Below are 21,517 nucleotides of genomic sequence, written 5' to 3'. Positions count from 1 at the left end.
GAAAAGGGAACAGGACCTCTATCAAGCTTACGAGCCTGTCTCCTTGTCTAATTTGGAGAAAATAAAAGGCTGATTCATTGATCGATTGAAAAAATGCACGTGACAGTCAAGGCGTAGCAAAACAGCACATATTGCATCTCCACTTTGTCACCACTGCCTTGAGCTTCGCACTGCACAGTGCTGCGCAGGCCTACATAAAGTTGGCTTCTCCTGAGTGCTGGTGAGCCTAGTGGTAAAACTACTAAAAAAAAGCTGGGGAGGGGGAGGAGGGGTTATTATTATTTTTTTCCGAAAAAAGTAAAATTCACTTCGTGATCCTAGGTCATTTCATGAGAAGTATGTCACAGCGGCCAGACACGCTTCACTATAACCAACCTTTATAAAAAAATGTCATTACTGTAAAGGAGAAAAAATGTGCAGTTGTACATGGCAAAGTGGGACTTCAGTTTAACTTTACTATATGCGACTTTTTACTATAACGGAGTTTACTATAGCGGGGTTCATACTGGAGTGCTGTGCATTTAGCAATATAAATTTTGCAAATTCAGTCACTGCAGCAATGATGTAGAGTGAAATATTTTACTGCTGTTCAAGTGGTATAAAAGTACATTATCCACATACCAAAAGGCATTTCCACACTGGTATGAAAAATGGTCAGTGCAAGAACAGCAGGCAGTGATTGACATGGGCTGCGCAAAATTATTTACAGCAGTCAAAAAAGAGCACACTGGAATGCAAAGCACCTAAGACTGCAAAATAACTGCCTTCTATGTTAAGAGAATGTAATCCGGTGGTGATAAAAAAAAAAAAGAATGCTTAACAATTAAACGGCAACTTGAAGAGAGGGTTTTAACCTACACGGGACAGCAATATGATCAGGCTCTGAAGCATATGTTTTGAAGCAGAATTCAGAGATATTCAGCATCATCTGAAAACCTTGCATGAGCAGAAAGTGACACCATGAAACTATAAAATATTGCGGCATTTTCTGCTAAAAACAAAAAAGTCAAGTTGTATGCAAGCATACGCCCTATTATATAACTTGCTGTATCATACAAGTTATGACTCAATGCATAGGGTAAAAGTTTCTTATAAAACTTCTAAAGACTGCTGTAAATGTTCCTCTGACCATTAGAGCTGACATAACACTCATTAGTCGTGTTAGACATAACAAGACAACACGCACCTGAAAATGACATGTACAGAATATGACCGGGCCATTGCTTTAAAAAAGTAGGGACATAAGTTTTAGTTGCGTTTTTACAATGATGCGTACGAAATTAGTAAACACAACTTGCCACATGGAACCTGGAAACAATTTATAATTGAATTCCTTCTCTCATGCTTCGATTCAGGTCCCCCCATGACTGTGAAGTAAAAGCTGACTTCAGGTCATACAAACCTTACAGTAATCCCAGTATATAATCACTGAACGGTCATTTTAACTTACCCTAGCTGTTAGGCAAACCTACCCAAAGAATCTGACAACAAACGAGAAAGCTGTATTATACTGCAGTTATTTTACGACTAGTGTGCCCTAAACTAACCTCTTACATTACAGACACAATTTACCACTAAAACTGAAACATAAAAGCACTGGCTCAATTGCAAATTGTTTACAGGATGAAGGCCAATTCTTATGCATATCAATGTCAGAGTACTGTTATAAAGAAAAAAGGCCATCACTACGCCACTCTGCAACCTGCAATGAGATCACCTAAAGGTTCTTGCCTCTCACAACCTCAGATCAGGCAACCTTCTCTCATTCTAGCGATATATCCATGACAGCTGTCCGAACAGTCCAAGATACCGACTGCCAGCTGCCATAAGAGACAGTACACCCACTAGTACAGTACATGGCCCACACAAACTGCATTCTTGGTTCATGGCCAATCAATGGCACTCATAAATATGACTATAACTGCTTCAAGTTTTACATTGTCCACCTTGTGGCAATGACTAATACCACTAGACTGCACCAAGTCTCCAAAATAACACAAAGACTAGCAGTGCAAGAAACAGAATCACAAGAATGCATGGCAGAAAGGATGGACAAATAGGCCCACTGAAAACAGAGCAGAGTTAAAGAATGCCCTCTGTTAGCAGCAAAACAGCAAAATAGACTATTTTGTTCATTCTGACAGGCAGTAAACAAACACACTTACCATGTTTCTGTTAGGACACATCTAATATCTCAGTTTGCATATGAACGTAAAAATCTAACAGTGCATGCAGCTGAAAAGAACTACTTTTAATGTTCTTACGGTCGGTCAGGAACAAGGCACCTATGTTAGGCTGAAATATGATTATTGATGGATATCAAGAATTTACTGATAATGGAAGTTTAGGTCAGTGCATGAAAGTGAAAAAAAGTTCATGAATGCATGGAATGGACGCAACACTGTTGCATTTCCTTCAACAAAATAAAGAAAAGCATATATGTGCTACCATGCATACACTGCTCGACTAAATGTACACAAAACTGAACTAGAAATCAATGATTCTTAAAACAGAACAAGCATCACTAATGATCAGTCACAGATGCAATTGTAAGTCCAAACGCTTATGTAGAATGCCTCATAAGTACATCACAGTATGTCACCTTTTGTGCGCTTACTGTGGCTTAAGAAAGAACATAAACAGAAAGACAGGAAGGAGTAGTGCACACGACCTTGACATGCTCCATAATAACTTTTTCAATACTTACACTGCTGTTATATAAGAACTTCTACTCCTCAAAGTATGATATGCAGTACATATTTTCAAGTGCGACTGAAACAAGATATTGCTTCATAACCTATTATTCAGTGATGTGCGCAAACCTTTCACCACCAGTTGTCATAAGATGCACCCAAACCGAAAAACTTTGGTTTATAAATACCGCTCTGAGGCACTGTACGTGAGAAGAGAAATTTCAATTGAAAATGCTATCTTATGTCAGCATGTGCTCTGTGATATGCATGAACACGGTTGGTCTACTGCTGACAACTGAGCACCGTGTAAACGTTTTAATGAAGAAATAAAAATAGTACTAAACAATATGTATAAGTCTTCTTATATACTGCAATTTTACTTGAGCTTGGATTCTGCCGGCTAAAAGAGCTTGAGAACGCTGAAGGCTGCTGCAGATTACACTCAAAAAACTTCACTTACAAACAAGAAACCATATATTACCTCATGTGACATACTGTGTATTTTCAAACACATATGTTCCATGGTTGGTATGCTCCCAGTGGTTTAAGATGATCTGGCTAACTTTGTAGTAGGACAGCACATTAACGAGAGTTTTCGATTATGGCATACTACAATGCCAAAACTATTTACATCATAAAATGCCTTATACAAGTATCGCGGTAATGAAACACGAATGAAACTCAATGAGGATCACAGTGAAGCATAAATGACGAGAGCTGCACCACATATGCCTTTTGTTCGTCCTGCATTAACCTTACAGCGATGATGTGACACGATAATCGAAAATTAAAGGGATGCTTAAGCTCTGCCTTAAGGATTATCGGTGTCATTAATAGCTCCTGCTTGCAGCCTATTTTGCAGATCCTCGTTTGAGCGTGTCCCCTATGCTACTTTAATTCGTGCCTCTATTATATCACCCACATTCATTAGCATACACTTGCAGGCTACTCAGTAATGTGGAAGACCACTGACATAGACATCTGCAAAAGCCCTGCTTTAACCAAGCCGTAAAGACACGCCTGCGTGGTTGAAGAGTAGCGTGCCTTACGCATCGTTCCAAAGGTCCTGGATAGTTAGATTTCTATCGCGCTCACCTACATGAACGAAAAAACTAAGTTCGCAGCTCCTGCCTAACTGGTCAGGTTATGTGACCATGTGCTGTCACACAACCCTACGGTCTGTCCATGTCACTTGCCACCTGCTACTAGCCAATTAACACCTGTCCATGTCACCTGCCACCAGCTACCACCTGCCATAGCCACACCTGTGATTTTTCGCTCACTACGAAGACAATGCCGACAAAAATGGATTTTCTGTAGAACGGGGTCTTTAATCTATAACATTAAACATTTCAAGCTGGAAATTATGGAATTCTGCACCTTCAGCCTTCATCTGTGAAGGTGTTGCGCCCATGAAGCTTCATTCATTATCACATATGTGGAAACGAGTCTATGGCTTTAATTACAGCCATATAGCGGATGAATGGCTATGCAGCCAAAGAACCTGTGCAGCCTTGCAGCCTTACTACAGTGCACATAAATATCACAAGTGTAAAAAAGGAACAGGTAGCTAAGCCTGCAAGGGAATGATTGTACTGTTGCTCAAAAATATAACTCAAAGTAACATTAACACAAAGTATTACACTGTTTCAGTGAAAACTACCACCTGGAACCATGCTGCAAATCGAAGTGAGTGTATATTGAAACTGCAACAATACGGGCAGTGGAATATTCCCAAGAGCAGAGAACACCGATGACATGAAATACGGCAATTTCATTAGTCGGAATTAAAATGTGCAACAAAAACTTATTCTGAAAAAGTTAATTTTCATTTTCCTCAGCTACCGGTCACCGAACGGGTGCACCAAATGAATCCACAGGTCATTTTACAAATTAAATGCAAATTCAACTTACCAAAGTTGTTAAAAAATGCTACATGCAACTGTGATATTTCACATGCAGTGACTTATATTTAAGTTAGAAGCTGCTACAGATCTCATATATTTACAACATATACTTTTTTTGTCAGTGCAAAAGTTCAAAATATTTTCTGTCTCAAGCAGTACTGACGCGAGACTACAGAAGAAAAAGGCACGTTCTCTTGTCTGATACACCCTGTCGCCCATTGAGAATTAAAGGTAAGTGGAACACTGAGCAATGTTCTCACCTTTTTCTCTTGTATCCTTTTCTGCAGCATCTATTCTAATAATGTACCTTTTGTCCAGCTTCGGGTTGACTTTGTAGAGAGCTCTAGACGACTGAATGTGCCCTGAACTTTAAGTTTCTTGGCTTCTCTGCCTATCATGGCCAGAGATTTGAAGTCGTTGACTACTGCGAACATCCTGCCATCTGAGTGGCTGCTGGATTCACACCAGGTGTGCCAGCACGACAACGCATCATTGAGACATCAAATTGTAACTAAGAGTTCCCGGCAGTATCAGAATCAGCGTCGCTCTGGTCCCGTTCCTTCAGTGTCCAAGCCCCTCCCTTGGCAGCACCGTGAAGCTCCAAGGTGACATCGTGCAAGGGTTCGAGGCAGGCGTGGTGACCAATGGTCACAGTAGTGATCCCGAGCTTGCGGCACTCTTGGTAAAGCTTCACCTGAGTGTCCTGATCCAATGCACTGGTGGCCTCATCGAGGAGTGCCATCTTAGGTTTCTGGCAGAGGACGCGAAGGAAGCTAAGACGCTGCCGCTCGCCTGGAGAGAGCGACTCGTACCACATTGGTAGCAGCGAGGAATCGAGTCCACCGGATCGCTTCAGGAGATGGCCAAGTTCAACCAGTTCAATGAGTCTAGAAGGAGACAACAATTATGGTGAACACTTAAGCTCCGCCTTAAAGGGTACGGCGCGATAGAACAGGCTACCACTGAACATATAAAGCCCCCCTTCAACTAAGTCGTACGAATGTGCCTGCGTGGCCTAGAGGTAACGTGAATGCGAGGGTCCTGGCAGGCTGATTCTGATATCTCTCTCCCTTGTGAAAGGAGAGGCCTGAGTTGGCAGCTCCTGCCAAACGTAATGTCAGGAAACCTGACTTCCAGTCAGTGTGTGACCATGTCAGCAGCCAGCTACTGCCTCTTGCGTCATGCTCGTGATTTTTTGCTCACAACGCCAGTATACAGCCACCGACACCGGATTTTCGGTGAATGGGGCCTTTAAAGCGACTGCGTTAAAAAATGAATGCTTGGGAGCATAAATCACAAGTGTAATTAACAGAGCCAAGCTGGATTGGTAGGTTCGTGATTCGGAAAAGGTGAGAAACGCTATTCTGAACGCAGGATACAGGAGGATGAGGCAACAGATGACCGTGCATTCATTCACCATCTACTTTTTGCATTCCATTTCAAACTGCTGGTGCTCGTCACTCTTGCCTACAGATGTATGCCTAGAAGGCAATTGAAAATATAACTAATACACAAAAATTTTTAACAATATCGCAGTGTTAGCAGACAGACTAGGCCACACTAAGAATTATTACAGAGCACATACAGGACGTAGTAAGATGGCAAGTTAGGCTAGTCGGGTTATGTGCATCTTGATAGCGAAGAGGGACGACAGGACAAGGGAAATATACAGCACTTGTGTTCTGTACTTCCTTGTCCATTGTCCCTGTTCGCGCTGTATATTTCCTCAAGATGAACACACAGGGTGTGTCCGGAATGTAATGCAATTATTTTTTTTCGGGTACTGCTGTCCGTCCTACCGTGCTCGGGTTGGTTGGTTTAGGTGAGGAGGACTTTCAACTTTTCATCCCTGCCTAGCGCCGTCTGTTCTAAGCTGTGGGAGTGTCAGGATTGCCATTTCCATGGGCTGATAGTGTCCTTGTCATGAAGTGCGATGGAATCTCCAAGCAAACGGATCAAGTTCTGTCATAGACTCAATAAAAATCTTGCCGACATCTACCAAATTGTTCAGCAAGCCTATGGGAAATCTGCTTTTTCATATTCTCATAGTGCCGCGAAATGCTGAAGTTCTGAATGGCAGAATACCTCAGAATACCCTCGTCCCAAGAAGGCAATGATAAACCAGTCGAAAGTGAAAAACAATGCAAATTGTCTTCTTTTTTGATGTTCATAAAAAATGTGTACCCCAAGGACAGGCAATCAATGCTGTCTACCACGTGGACGTGCTCGGGAGATTGAGGAAAAGGGTCCTCCGAGCAGGATAGCAGATCGCTGATACCTGGCAATTGCACCATAATAACGCTCCTAGCCCCACTTTTCTGCACAAGTTTCTGACCAAGCACAACTTGGCGAAGCTCCCCCCCCCCCCCCCCCCGTTGTTTTGACCTGTCTCTGGCATACTTTTTTCTGTTCCTGAGAAGAATCAAGGAAGCCCTGAAAGTAGTCCGGTTTGGGAACATCGTAGCGACCCAAACTGGCATGACAAAGGCTCTAAACGAGGTTCCTGTCGATGCCTTCAGGATGCTTACAGTGCATGGCAAAGTTGCTGGCGAAAATGTGTAGATGCCTAAGAGAACTACTTTAAAGAATTTAAACATTTGGAATAATATTTTGAATAATTTATTTTCTGCTGATAAAATTGCTTTACTTTCTGGACACACCATGTACGAGGTAACAACAAGTACAAAAGCCACGTGCACCATTTCTTAAATCCAATGGGCTTGCCGTGTACATTCAAGAAGCGAAATTTGTTTACAAATGTAGAAGACGATGTCAGAAGTAGGTGTATGAGCAGTGCAGCGGTCAATCGTTTACAAAAAGTTTAAAGCTGCTTCTTATCTAAAAATTTGTCATATCCAAGCCAAGCTAGCAGCTGACTGCACCCAACTTGGTGACTAAGGCAACTTATGAGCTCTTTCTTTTGCATGTGACCTTGAGTATACATGGAAATTCGCAATAAGGAAAAATGCAGACAAACCCTTCTCTTTAGCCTGCTCTTCATGTCTCCATTGTCATTTCAATTACATGGCTTGTGCTATAGGGCTGTAGTGCATGTGTAGTCCAGTTAAGCACTCTGCAGTATCACAATGCCAATTTTATTACCTATTACAGGACCCCTAAATGGTAAAAACAAGTATGGGGTAGAACCAGCCTTAGTAGTGGGCAAAGTGCCCAGTCAAACATGGCACCATCAAGAAGGGGCCATGAGACTGCCCTACAGGTGTGCGCACTTGACTGATACTCTTTCATTGTATCCTGCATGTTTAATGCAGATATTTGGGGTGCTCTTGAATGTGAAAACGATTAGGTTCTAGGATGAATGTGTCCCAAAATGACCACTGCTCCCTACCACAAGGGTTGCTGCACTGAAGGTCAATGGCGACATCTAGACCCAATACAAGCATAAGGAAGTATTGGTTAATCGCAACCAAGCAGAGCAAAGCCACACTGTCCAGCTCGAGCCTCAAGGAACAGCTGCATGTAACCAATACAGCACAGCTGGCTGCAGGAACCATGGGGGCATCGGACTAAGAGTTCTTATAATCCAGAAACCAACTCCCTCTTCTTTTCTTTCACTCATGCAGAGTCAAGCACTTGGCAACACAGTTTTCACATCATAAAACACTCACTGAAATACTGCCAAAATTAAGAAAATAACCTTACACTTATGCACAACAGCAGCAATCTAAACAAACAATGCAACCACTGTACTAGCATAGAGTGGATAAGCTAACATAGATAATCGCAAAAGACAAGAATGCGACAGGTGACAAGCAGAATGCTGAGTATTGGTTAGCCTAAGGTCCATGGTTGGTTTGTGTTTAACATCCCAAAGCAACTTAGTCTATGAAAGGCGCCGTAGTGGAGGGCTCTAGAAATTTCAACCACCTGGGGTTCTTTACATGCACTAACATCACACAAAAGATGAGTGCCTTGCTTTTTCCTTTCATCGAAAGCGGCTGCCGCGATCGGGATCAGTTCCCGCATCCTTGGTCACGGCAGTCGAGCGCTCTAACCACTGCACCGCCATGGCTGGGCAGCCTAAGGTCCCTCAGATGAAGGTGAATGGAGAAATCACATCTTAAAAAGTGACTCTGGGATGTTTGCCAGAAAAGTGGTCCTAAATATACATGGCAAAAAAAAAGTGGTCACATTAAGGGGAAATAGACTAAGAAATTATGAAGCCATACTTCAATGAAACAGAGGGATGCCTTCAGTAACCTTGCTTACCTTTCACTGTGGGAAAAAGAAAAAATATCACCTGCTTTTAATCGAATTGCGTCCTGCCTCAAATAGACATATGCCATGAGGGAAGCCATAGTGGAGTGCTTGAGACAGCTAAGAAAAATTAAAATATTCAAAATAAATGTTTTGCATTTCTAGCATTCAACAAAAAACTAAGAGACAAACAATGTTCCTTTAAAGCAAAAAAAATTGGCTAATTAACATAGTAAATCTAGCTTATGCCTTACTCACCTAACTGGGCTAACGTGCCATAGCATGCGAGGATGCCCGAGCAGGTTGTGCTCTTCACATTCAGTAAAATTTTGTTAATTCGACCTCCATTATCATTTACCGAAATTTTTATCTGAAAGTTTATAGGGAATGCTGATAATTTGAACTAAGAGTGCGGCCTATGGCATCGGGCGCTCGCTAATTCAAGCAATGGGTGGAACTGATCCGGTTGATTCAGACAGAGGATTGCGTTGAGGTACAACCCACCATCACAGGAACAGACCTTCCCAAACTTCAACTGCATAGAACAGTGGTGACCACGCACTTCGTGCATACTATGACAGGCAATACAATAATCGAAAGCTCCCCATTTCCAAAACACAGCTCAGTCGCATAGCTTCGACTTCGCCTTGTTTAACTTTACATCAACCTACAGCAGTGTTCGCACGTGCATCGACACTCAAGTAGCTTTAGACTTTACTTGGTGCGTCATTGTCATTTTATTTTTTATGATTTCACGCTGTTCTAATGCCTACACACATATTCCTCACGTAAATCTACATGCTGCTTCCAGTAGGATGAAACTGTATGCTGTTCCCGGGCAGGTTCTCTGCACAGTGCGCTTCACCGCGATGCTTCTCCACGTGAATTGTGCAATGAAGCATCCTCAAAAAGTGACAAGGCCATTTTGTGAAGAGGTAACTTCGTCGCACAGTGAAAATGGTAGCGGAGGCTTTACGATTTTGAAGCACTACTCAACGTTCCAGACAGTGTGTGTAAAGTAAAGCACTTAAAGAAACTGGAAAAGACCGTCATTCCCAAATTGAGTTTCATCAGAAATGAAGAGAACCATCATGCAGATGTTCATTAGATGAAATTACAGTGATGCAAATGGTTTTCGTCAGTTTTTGCAGGCCCATTCAATAATCCTACCTTTCTGTTAATTCCAACATTTCTTCTGGTCCTTTCAAGGCCGAACTGATGAGTTTACTGCACCCAGTCTCATGAGACCACGATGAGAAATATAATAAATAAATTTGAACAAAACTGAGATTTGGGAAGGTCGTAGCAGTATGCAGCATATAAAGTAAAGCAATGCTAATTAGACAACAGAAAGATGAAGGAAGAGCAGTGACCCCACAAAATAGGCTTATTTTTGCAACACTGAGAAATATACATGATGCCAAAGATATATGAATAAGAAGATACATAAAGAATAAACATAAGAAGCGTAGCACTAGCCTATTAAACCTTTACAAGCATAAAAATAGGAATAATTGCAATCACAATGACTCTAGAAGTTGAATGAGATTATTTTAAAGCCAGCTAGGAACTGGTTCCATTCAAAAAGGTGTACAAATTTGTACCAACCACTTAAAGGGAGAGTCTATTGTCAGTGACGAGTATACAAATATTGTCATATTTTCGCACACCTTACTACCTGGTAGAGGTAATGAGGTTAAAGAGAGCAGAATTCATAGTTTAAGGTGGAACTGATGGCATCAATTAGTCAAAGAAGTCAGGTCTTATTGGATAGTAGCATCATGCCCTGTTGTCTCGGTGGGGCCAACATGGTAGCTGTCTGTAGCTTATGAAGTGAATATACTATGTTTCATGAATATGCCACAGTGTCACAAGGTCAAGTTATTTTTGTCTGTATCAACTAAGGCAGCTTTCTTCTTTTTTGTCTTTCAATAAATTACACCTACTTTTACTGATAAAGCTGGTGAATCGGCTTTTAAAATGCTTTAAAAGAAATAATCGCACAACAATGCCACTGTACTGGTAGTGGAACTGCTGGCAGCGCTGCTATGAGCAAAACAGCTGTTGAAATCCGTGACAGACATCACTAGTTTTGTTAAGTTCAGATATTCATTTTATTTAATTTTAACCTATCTTACTATCTCAATTATAGTTTTAACAAAACCTACGCAGCTTGCTTATTGTCATGCTCAAACATTGACACTGCATGCCTCAGGTGGTGCAGCAGCTGTCATGTTCATTCAAAAACACAGTTACTATACTAATATGCTGTGTACTCGATGTCCAGGTTTGCAGATGCCAGCTACCATTGAGAAAGCGGGGCTACCATATGAAAAAAAGTGAAGTTTTAAATTGTTCTGCTATGTATTTAAGCGCCATAGCAAGGTATTTGCTAATTTGGGAAGAACAAGTCAGTAGACTGCCCTTTTAATAGAAATACCTCATATAATGTACATATTCATACCGAAGTCTTTAACTTATGTAAAAAGGAAACATGCGTTCAGATCGGGAACTGCTTTAAAAGTATTATAAACTGGTGGACAAAGCTATAGGACTACAAGATTGAAAAAACTTTTTTTCCCTTGCAAAAAGGGTGTCATTGAATTGCACAGCAGCCCGTTTAAAAGCACACAAAACCCCACAGAGGCCTGTTACCAAAAGAGATGGAAACACACTAAATGGTTTTCTTGATAGGTTGGTAGAACTGATCATGCGAAATTATGTACTTAAGTGTGCCATTTTATGTATACTGGCACCTGAGGCAAATGCAACAATTTTGTTCCACAATGCCACAAAGAATAAAACAATTCAACTGCAAAAGCAGAAATTATGCACTAACTGGCAAGTAATTACAATTACACAGAAGGATGCAGCCCGTGCAGGATGCACATGCAGATTTCCAGCACCCTTCCCCCCCCCTCCCCCCCCTTCTGTCATGCAGTGAAAGTTAGTGCAATGCATAAGAAATGGGCTATGCGCATAGCAGGGTCATGCTGGCACAAGTACAGTGCACCCCCCTGCCTCTGCCTTCCTCAATCTGGTCACACTTAGCTGCATCGACATTTTGACTACTGCAGCAATGAAAATGACTTGCTTTCCCCCGGAACCTTCTCGCTAACAGACTAACAGCTTAGCTGACTGTAAGGGCGTCAATGTAGACATCTTTAAAATGACAGGACTGGGCACGTGCACAGCAACGCATACATGAAGAATGTTGCAAATCTCTTTGCTGTCATGTCAGGAGAGAAGTATGGAGAAAAGTATGCAGCCACGAACACAAGGCACGCTCCCATATGACACTTGTAATAGTATTGCCAAGGTCCAACAGATCTTATCGAGGCTAATTTCTGCATTAATGGCCATCTGATCTTTTGGTGCGTATACCGAATCTAGGTCCATGCTCGCATCAACGCTCTTCACCACCCCCGTCTTCCGTGATGCACCACTTCCTCACAGCATGCAATCAACTATGCCCTGATCTGGGGAAATTGGACATTAACAGTTGTCATGAAAACCACAACGCCCCCGCCCCAAACAATTTCACAAGCCGCCTTATTCAACTGACACAACAATATCACACAGTCCATAAGAACTGGCGCACATTCATCATCATCGGCTAGACTTTACCCACTGCAGAGAGAAAGCTTCTCGCATACTCCTCCAATTAGCCTGGTCTTGTGCTAGCTGCATCCAGTTGACCCCTGCAAACTTCTTAACCTCATCTGCCTACCTAACTTTCCACTGCTTCCTGCTACGCTTACCTTCCCTTTGAATCCAATTTGTTACCCTAAGCGACCATCGGTTGTCCTCTTCGCACTACATGCCCTGTTAATAACCATTTCTTCTTGATTTCCACTAGAATGTCACTAACATGAGTTATTTCTCTGATCCACTCTGCATGTTTCCTTTCTCTTAACGTTACATCTACCATTTTTAGTTCCATAGCCCTCTGTGTTGTGCTCAACTAAAGCAGAACCCTTTTCATTAGCCTCCAACTTTCAGCCACACAGGTGAGTACAGGTAAGATGCAACTGTTATATACTTTCCTTTTGAGCAATACTAATAAGCTGCTGGTCATAATCTGCGAATACTTGCCTCAAGGGATGGCCTATGCCCATAGCGTGGTCACATGATCGCACCCCTGTGGAGTGGCACAAGTACAGTGTGCCTCCCTACCTCTGCCTTCCTCAACCTGGTCACACTTAGCTGCATCGACATTTTGACATTTTGGCGCGCATTCGCACTGCCTCAATTAAAGGCTCCGTATTGATTGTGGGGCTTGAGGCACACTACAGTGTATTTTCAGTGTCACAATACAGTAATTACTCGCACGTAGGTCCACTTGTTCCTCTGAAAATCATTCTGTTTAAACTCAACGGAGAGCAATGCAAATATTTAAAAACAGATTTAGTGATAAAGCTGATACAGCAAAGCCACATCGGAATGTCATAGCATTGGCCATGCTCATTGGGAACTATGCTTACAGTATACTTTTTGCGATCTACCTTGGCTAAGCCTAAACCAAGGCCTTTGGTCGCCTTCATCGATCAACGTCAGCCGCAGTGACTTGCCTGTCACATTTGGCTGATACAAAAAGGATACCAGGGCCCAAACAAGCAAAATTCCACTGAATATAAAACCAGTCAGCAACTACACTGAATAAGGCATTGATCAGGCTATTCTATCAGTGGCTCAAAGAGCTAAGGGATATTGAAAAGTGTTTCAAAAGGTAAGTAAATACCATGGGCATAAAGGCTACATGAGCAGTAAAAACACATAGGGAAGAAAAACTGTGTAACAGCAAGAATCCTGAATTTTAATCTATGGCAGAGGCTCGCACAGGGTACCGAAAGGGGTAAGGCAGCTTCGGCAACTAAGATTGTCACATCAAAAGTTCAAATGTCAATCAAGAATCATACTCGGACCTGCACAGATCCCTTCAGTGAAGATGAGGAATATATGTGCACGACTTGAGGTGCCAAAGCAGCCCACAGGCCATGAGAGACGCCGTAGCAGCCAACTCATTTAATTGTTACCTCCTTGGACACTTTGACGCACACCGGTATTGCACCGCACATGGGTGTGTTTTTGCGTTTTCCTTCATCAAAATAAAGCAGCAAATTCCAAGATTCCATTGATTAAATTGGGCTGAAGATTACGGGCAACTGAGCCTTCGAGACAGAAAACATGTTTAATGCATGACAAACATAGGAGGTTTGTTTATGAAGTAAGTAAATTTGGTACTGGCAGAAGAATCATGCCACAATAAAAATAGAAATTGTTCCACTGTGACACGATGTGAGCAGCCAGAAAGCAGATAAACCAAAAAGAGTCATAACAATTGATTGGGACTGATGTTCGGGAAAACAGTAACACGGACAAAGCATGATACACCTCACAGGAACAGTTGGCTAAAAACACAAGATAAAGATAGATGCGCATGGCCAAAACATGGAGATAAGATAGAAAGGAAGCTAATGACTCATGGACAACAATGAGAAAGCCTACAAATATGCCTTTCAGGAAGATAAGAGAGCCTGTGCCAAAGATTAACTCCCATCACTGAAAGTAGGTGCAAGGCCTCCAAATGTTATCTCACTGTGGTTGCATTGCTCTCTCTGCAAGGGCTATAACAATGCGAACAGTGTCACACTGTGTCACCGTCATAAAGACGAAAAAAGAAAAGATCTGCCATGAATGCCATGGGCACGGCGAAGTGGGCTAATTGGAATGGGTTCATTTTGAGAAAAAAAGAAAAAAGGCGTTCCGGCTGGGTCATGAAGTGACCCGGCTGGAATGCATCTGTCTAAACATTACACCACAAGTGGACAGAATGAAGGAGACAGCACAAAAACGAAAAGGAAGCATTATGTAAGCTACTCTTCGATCAAACTTTGATCTTGTTATGCCAGTCAGATAGGCTAACACGAGATGTGTCTGAATCTTTCCATATCCGAAGGGCTGGAGCAGAGTGTGCCAGTCATCCCTTTGTACAGTTGTTTGAATGAGAAGCTACCTCTTCAAGTCAACATTATCGGTGATGACACATTCCTGCTGTCGATTTTTTGTTTCTTATGCTTCCTTTCGTGCATGCCTAGATGGTATAAATGTACTTCTGTCACTAAACATCTCAGTTGCGAGATAGCATTGTGTTCATCTGTTATTCTCGGTTGTCCTCGTTCTTTGCACTGATTTTTCTTCAAATTAATGCCATGATACTAGCTAACATGTGATTTATCATTTCAAATGTATTCTTCAAACTTTTTCTTTCACTAGCCAGATAATACTATTTACCATACGTAAAATGAGCATAAAACCTGTTAGACTGGGTGCCAAATGATCAAAATAAGCCATTTATTCGGCACATTGAATGGGGTAGTTTTCCCTGCTTAACATTCTTAAAAACCAAAGCCATTTTCACAGCTCCTTATGTGTGCAAACAGGCTAGATTAGCCATCACTGGAGCTAGACGTGTTCCAGTTGAGAATTTCTTCATAGCGTGCAGGTCGTATGCTACTAGCGCTAAGTAGCTGGTGAGCAGTCCGCTTTCTGTAAATGGCCTGCACACTCTATCAGTAGAAGGGATTTTACTACAGGCCTAGGTTTGTCAGGGATTACTTATAGTGGAGCAAGGTGGCCGTGTGCTGTGCATTTGGACGAAACTGGCGTGCCTATGGGATAAATTTCTATCGAAATTGAGCATGGCAAGCAGTTTGCTTTGGTTGTCTTTAGCCTCAGTTCTGTGTGTGGCGCTATAAAACACACCTGTAGTGATTCCTAAAGGAGATTTCAAAGAGATTTCCCAAAGAAGATTCAACACACTGTCCCAACCCATCCATCCCAACACACTTTACATAAGAAATGCAACACTAGCATTTTCCCTGCACCAAAATTTCCCTTGGCTTTCTATGCAACTGTGCACATTGCTTTTCCTAGTGTCTTTATTTTTGTACTGCATGGACTGAAACTGAATTAACCCCATCTGGGTGGCGCAGCGGTTAGGGCGCTCGGCTACTGTGCCCAAAGATGTGGGATTGAATCCCGGCCACGGTGGCCACTTTTCGATGAAGGCGAAAAGCAAGGTGCCCATATGCTGTGTGATAGCAGTGCACGCTAAAGAACCCCGGTTGGTCGAAATTTCCGAAGCACACCCCTACGGCATCTCTCATAACCTGAATCGCTTTGGGACGTTGAACACCACAAACCAAATCAAACCGAACCTGCATCTCTTCAGGTTGTTACAGACATGACGAGGAAGTTAGCACTGCTATATTCAGCGTAGGCTGAGAACAGTCTTGTGTTTTCCATGGCAGCTGTCACTGAGACTGCTTAAATAAAGGCCAAGAGACTGAGCTTGCAACACTACAGGTATAAATGAGAATTGGACCTTTCAGTTCACACAGAAAAAAAAATATACACAAAGGATGCATAATTCAATTTTTGAAATTAGGTTTTAACCAAAAGAAGGTAAGTACCCTTGAGATGTAGACCCAAGCTAATTATAAGGTGTTCTATTTAGAAAAAGGTTTGGTTTACAGGAGTTAGAGAGTCCTAAAGCAGCCTGAGCTATGAAGAGTGTCGTAGTAGAGGGCTTCCAATAATTTCGACAACCTGTGGTTCCTTGATGTGCACTGACATCGCACAGTACATTGGCACCTTTCTCTTTGCTTCCACCCAAACACGGCTGTTGTGGCCAGAATCGAACTCGCCTTTCCAGGCTCAGAAGTCACGCATCCTGAACTCTGAGCCACTGTGGTGGCCACTCAGAAAAAGGAGAAAATAGGAGAACATAACTTAGTATGTGTGACGCGTGCATCGCAGTGCTATTTGGGTCCATGCAGACCATGTGTTGTGACCGCTACGTGATGCAGAACTCTGAACTGGAGACTCGATCAGCAAGGTGGCGCCAGACAAACAGCTAGTAGCAGAGGAGAGAGCTATTAGGGTTCAATGTGAAACATGCAAGTCTCTTGCAAGTCTCCCTATGATAGCCACTATGGTGACCATTCTAATTTCATCATGATGAGTGAGCTTACAGGGAGAGGAAAGGTGCAGTAACTGCCTCACTTATGCAAGATGACTAAACTGTGGGGGAACATATGGAGAGGGAAGTGAAATGTAAGAAGAGTTATTGCAGTAGAGACTCAATGCTTATTGGTTAGGGTTCTTCACATCCACTGAAATTGCAGAACAGAGGCATATTTTGCACTTCCCCTCCATCAAGGTACAGACATTGCAGTCAGGATCTGTTACTGCAGCCCTGTGCTCCTTTGCGGTGTTTCCGTGTTTAATGTAGTTTTAAGCAATCAAAACCATAAGGCTGGTTTATAATAAGTTTTCAGATGTTTGCTAGTGGAGCTCTTTAAGGAAGGCTTTCTGCTATTGAGATTATCATTGCAGTAACAGCTCAGTACATTGCCAGTAGTTGAAAGCATGATTATGCAGGGGTTTCATATATAGGCTGTGTCTTCTTTAATCTGTTACTCTCACTGTAGCCAAGATTTTGTTCTAAAGCCTTATGCTCAACAGCCACTGAGCCATTGGAGAAAGTGGTGGCTATTGCATTCCGCTCCTAAGCAGAAGGCCATGTGCTTGAAACCCAATGGTGACAGTCACATTTTGATAGTGGTGAAGTACACTAACGCTTATGTACTGGTCCACAGGGTGTACTAACGAACCTAATGTGACCCATAATAACAAAGAGCTGCCATTAACTATGACACGCAGCCACTCACACAGCTCATGTGCACAATTCATTTGGTATCAACGTCAATAATACAATACCGATACCATAATACAAGAAATAAAATAATTTTCGAAAAACAAAATAACAGAAATGTGTGCACTAGGTTAAGGGCAGATTAATGAGCAACTCTTGAATGGGGTAGCAGGAAAGTGGTGTTGTTTGCACAAGCCTTTCTGGGGTCTACTGAATCTAAAAATCAGGGTTTTTCACAGTCTTTGTTTCAAATAATTCTCGCTAGAAGGGAACCGCCTGCAATGAATCCACCATTGCTTTATGTTACCAGGGAACCATGGCTGTGAGGCCGCAACCAGTTTCAATTTGTCTGCAAAGTATAAGAGAATAAATTTCCTACCTCCATATTTCACCTTCTTCGTGTGGCGTCGTCTTTGGCGGTGTGTATGGGTAGTAGAGCTGAGACCTGAGGCTGCCTGTCCCGAACCAGGTCACTTGAGGCAGGAAGAGGGAACCCTCAGACTCTCTGACAACCGCACCCGAAGATGGGGACCACAGGCCTTTCAGAATCCTAAGCAGGGATGTCTTGCCACTGTTACTCGGGCCTGTGATGAATACACTCTTTGGAGGACCCAGTTCGAGGGTAAGACCCTCAACAAAGATGTTCTCATCATATGGACTTCCATAGGAGACATTCTTCAGGGTGAAGTGCGGCAAGACTTCTGCAAAACAAAATGAAAGCATGATATGCTGCAGTGACATGCTTGTCAAGAAGCACCATCTTGTGCTGGGGAAATTTCAATCATAGTCAAATCTGTACCGCACTCATTCCAAAACAGAAATGCTTGGCATTCACTTTCAGCAAACTTTTCAAGGGACTGATTGCAACAGCCCCCAAACTAGTCTGAACATCAGTTGCATGAACAGTTTCTAGCAATCCTTAAAATCCTTGCTTTTTTCAAAATGAGCTTGAGCCACCAATGCTTCCAACATAGCTTAAACCTGATAATTTACAGAAAGAAGTACAACTTGATAAAACTGTTCCGAGTAAAAATGGACCATTTGTCTTTTCGCGAATGTGCTGCAGTTTCTTAAGCACCGGAATATGCCTCTACATCTGTGGATTCTGTCAGAGTTGCATTCAATTGTGATTTGGATCTTTCCTTCTCTACACGATTCTAACTCATGCCATCAGTGACAACAAGGATGCTGTGACCACCGAATCAAAGCGAATCGCAGTCTGCCCAAGCCTCACACACTTGAAAGAAACATTGCACAGGCATTACTGCAGTTTTCTAGCAGATACAGCCCATATCAATAATACCTGTATTTAATTTCCTGGCCTTTTCTAGTTACAAAAAGCTCTGTATTAATTGAGAGTAACCTTTTTACCTTATCAGAATGTCAGCCTATCAATACAGGGAAGCTTCAATTTGTCTTCACTGTTCACTTTAGTCACCATTTTTATAGATAATTTACAATTATTCGCTTGCTTTAAGTGCTGCCATAGGTGGTAGGTGAAATTGTCACATTCAATGTTAATGGGTGTAGAAAGATGACGGGAGACAACAACACAACTGTGTTCTCCTCTGTCCGTTTGCACACGTTACCAACGAGCATGTATCAAATAGCCTGACTTATGATGTTAATGAAATTATCCTATCAAGGACTGCACCACCCTAAAGCAACCAAACAAAGCAATTCCCAAAGAGTTTTTCAAGCTGCATTACTGGTATGAAGTAAAATAAAAAAGGGGATTTAAACTACAAACATGAACTATAGCATATGTCTGACCACGTCTCAAAGCATGGCATGCTAACCCAGTGCATCCTTGTAAAGGTTATGCTAAGAATAAGCTTGGTCAAGGAACATACCAGTTTCAGCATCGTCTTCACCATCGTGAGGCCGCTTAGTTTTTTTTAACTGTTCCAAAAGCTCATCTTCTTCATTTATAGCTTCCATTCTTTCCAAGAGAACAGAAATCCTGTGCGTATTCCCAGCCACAGTTGAAATTCCACTCGACAGGTCAACCAGCTTACTGAAGCAACTGATTAGATACATGGAGACAAATGTGTTTTTGCTGATGACTCCACTGAGGTCTGCTGTCGAGATGTCGTCGTACGCTCCACTGAAAAGTGGCACTGCTATGATCAGAAAGCTCAGGATGCTGCCGGCATAGTCTGTAAAGTAAACACCTAGATTGAGTGGGAGCTGGCGGTTGTATACAGACTGCTGTGCTCTGACTAGTTCAACCAGGTGTCCCTCCGTTGAATCCAGCTCTGCAAACTCCCCGTCCAGGAATGCGACTGACTCAGAGTTGGCCCTTATTTGAGCATGCTTGTACCTGAAACGACCTTCTTGCTTCTCTAACTCGTACACTCTAGGCACGACTCTGGTGATGAGTAGCTTGCTCACAATTGTGCTAATAATAAAGTAGATGAACACGGCTAACGGTCCGATGAATCCTGCGACGCTGAAGGATTGGTAGCTGTAGTAACCTATCGTGAAGGGGGATATAAGTAAGGTGGGCACAATATCGCTGAGCACTTGGCACAACCGATCCACGTCCTGGGTGATTCGCTGGTCCGGGTTGTCTATACTAGTCTCGACAACGTTCACGCGATAGTGGACCTTGCGCGAAAAGTACAGCTCCTGAAGGCGCTTGGTGAGCAGCTGACGCCACTGAACAGTGACTGTACTCGAAACGTACGTCTTGGAGCTCTTGATGCAAGCCACGAGCGCAATGAGGCCGAGGCAGAAGGCAGTTTGGTTTATGAATCCCCACCAATCCTTTTTGCCGAGCACGACGTAGTACTGACTAGTCGTGAGTCCCACCTGATAGACGATCACTTCGTATGCGACGGACAAGGCGAGCAGCGTGAGCATCACCAGTACAGCTGCGACGTTTGACAGTACGATGCTGGCGAGCCTGCGAAACCGCCGGAGAAAGAGGCAGTCCAAGGCGAGTCGCTCCATCTCGGCGGAGCTCTCGCTGGGTTCTTCTTCAACGTGCCTTGGTGGGCCCACGTTGACGGCGGTGATGCGCTGATAGGACCCGGACGACGCCATCTCGTCTTCCGCAGTCGCCGACGGTTTCAACTTTCCTTCAAGTGTCCGTACTGTTAACGGAGTCTGAGACGAACTTCTCTGGCGTTTTGAGCCCATGCGAAACCGGCCCTGATGAGGAGCAGCCTCTCGCGGCGATAACAGCGATGAAAGGGACCGCCTTTAACACCGTGAAACTCCGCGCGGAGCCGGCGCTTAGCTGCGTGAAGGCGAACTACACAGCAGCATGAGATAAGCCGAGTAAACAGAAGCAATAACTGATAATTGATAACAGCACAACTGGAACTGGAAGATTTTAACTGTGGTGGCCGCCATACGAATGCCTTGTATAGCATGCTAGACTACTAAAGTTAACGTGTATACAAATAGATATATGCGTGTGTGCGCGACTGCGTTTTGTTGAAATTTGAGAAGGTAGCATGCGCCCTCTAACGTAAAGAGGTAAGGTAAGAAGTTTAGTTAGTGTGTGTGTGTGTGTGTGTGTGTGTGTGTGTGTGTGTGTGTGTGTGTGTGTGTGTGTGTGTGTGTGTGTGTGTGTGTGTGTGTGTGTGTGTGTGTGTGTGTGTGTGTGTGTGTGTGTGTGCGTGTGTGTGTGTGTGTGTGTGCGTGTGTGTGCGTGTGTGCGCGTGTGTGTGTGTGTGTGTGTGTGTGTGTGTGTGTGTGTGTGTGTGTGTGTGTGTGTGTGTGTGTGTGTGTGTGTGTGTGTGTGTGTGTGTGTGTGTAAAATTTGAAATGTTATACTAGTCAAAGCTTAAAAATGTAATCACCAATTTACGTAATAATATTCGAACCAGTCTTTTAAAAAGGTAATACTGGCGCAGTAATGAAATAAATTGTTTTATTAAAGTTTCGGTTTCAGCTGTATTATCACTAGTGTTCCTGTATATGCTCCCGCGTGCAGGAGTACAGGAACACTAATTATCACCTATTTGAGA

The 21,517-nt window shown here is 42.8% G+C and overlaps 1 protein-coding gene across 1 annotated transcript; it reads right to left on the bottom strand.

Annotated features, from left to right (window-relative positions):
• Window positions 1–341: 341 nt before the first annotated feature.
• LOC146179008 (lysosomal cobalamin transporter ABCD4-like) lies at window positions 342–20,915 on the bottom strand. Its single transcript, XM_084578698.1, has 3 exons — window positions 19,391–20,915; window positions 17,917–18,238; window positions 342–5,487 (listed from the first exon to the last, which is right to left on the bottom strand). The coding sequence occupies exons 1-3, from the start codon at window positions 20,679–20,681 to the stop codon at window positions 5,112–5,114; spliced, it is 1,989 nt and encodes a 662-aa protein (XP_084434824.1). The 5' UTR covers window positions 20,682–20,915; the 3' UTR covers window positions 342–5,111.
• Between the last annotated feature and the right edge of the window lie 602 nt (window positions 20,916–21,517).

Source organism: Amblyomma maculatum, chromosome 9 (assembly GCF_055883805.1).
Source record: "Amblyomma maculatum isolate TAMU_Amacu chromosome 9, ASM5588380v1, whole genome shotgun sequence".
Classification (NCBI taxonomy): Eukaryota; Metazoa; Arthropoda; class Arachnida; order Ixodida; family Ixodidae; genus Amblyomma; species Amblyomma maculatum.
The sequence above is the reverse complement of the archived record's forward strand: the minus strand, read 5'-3'. Positions and strand labels throughout refer to the sequence as shown.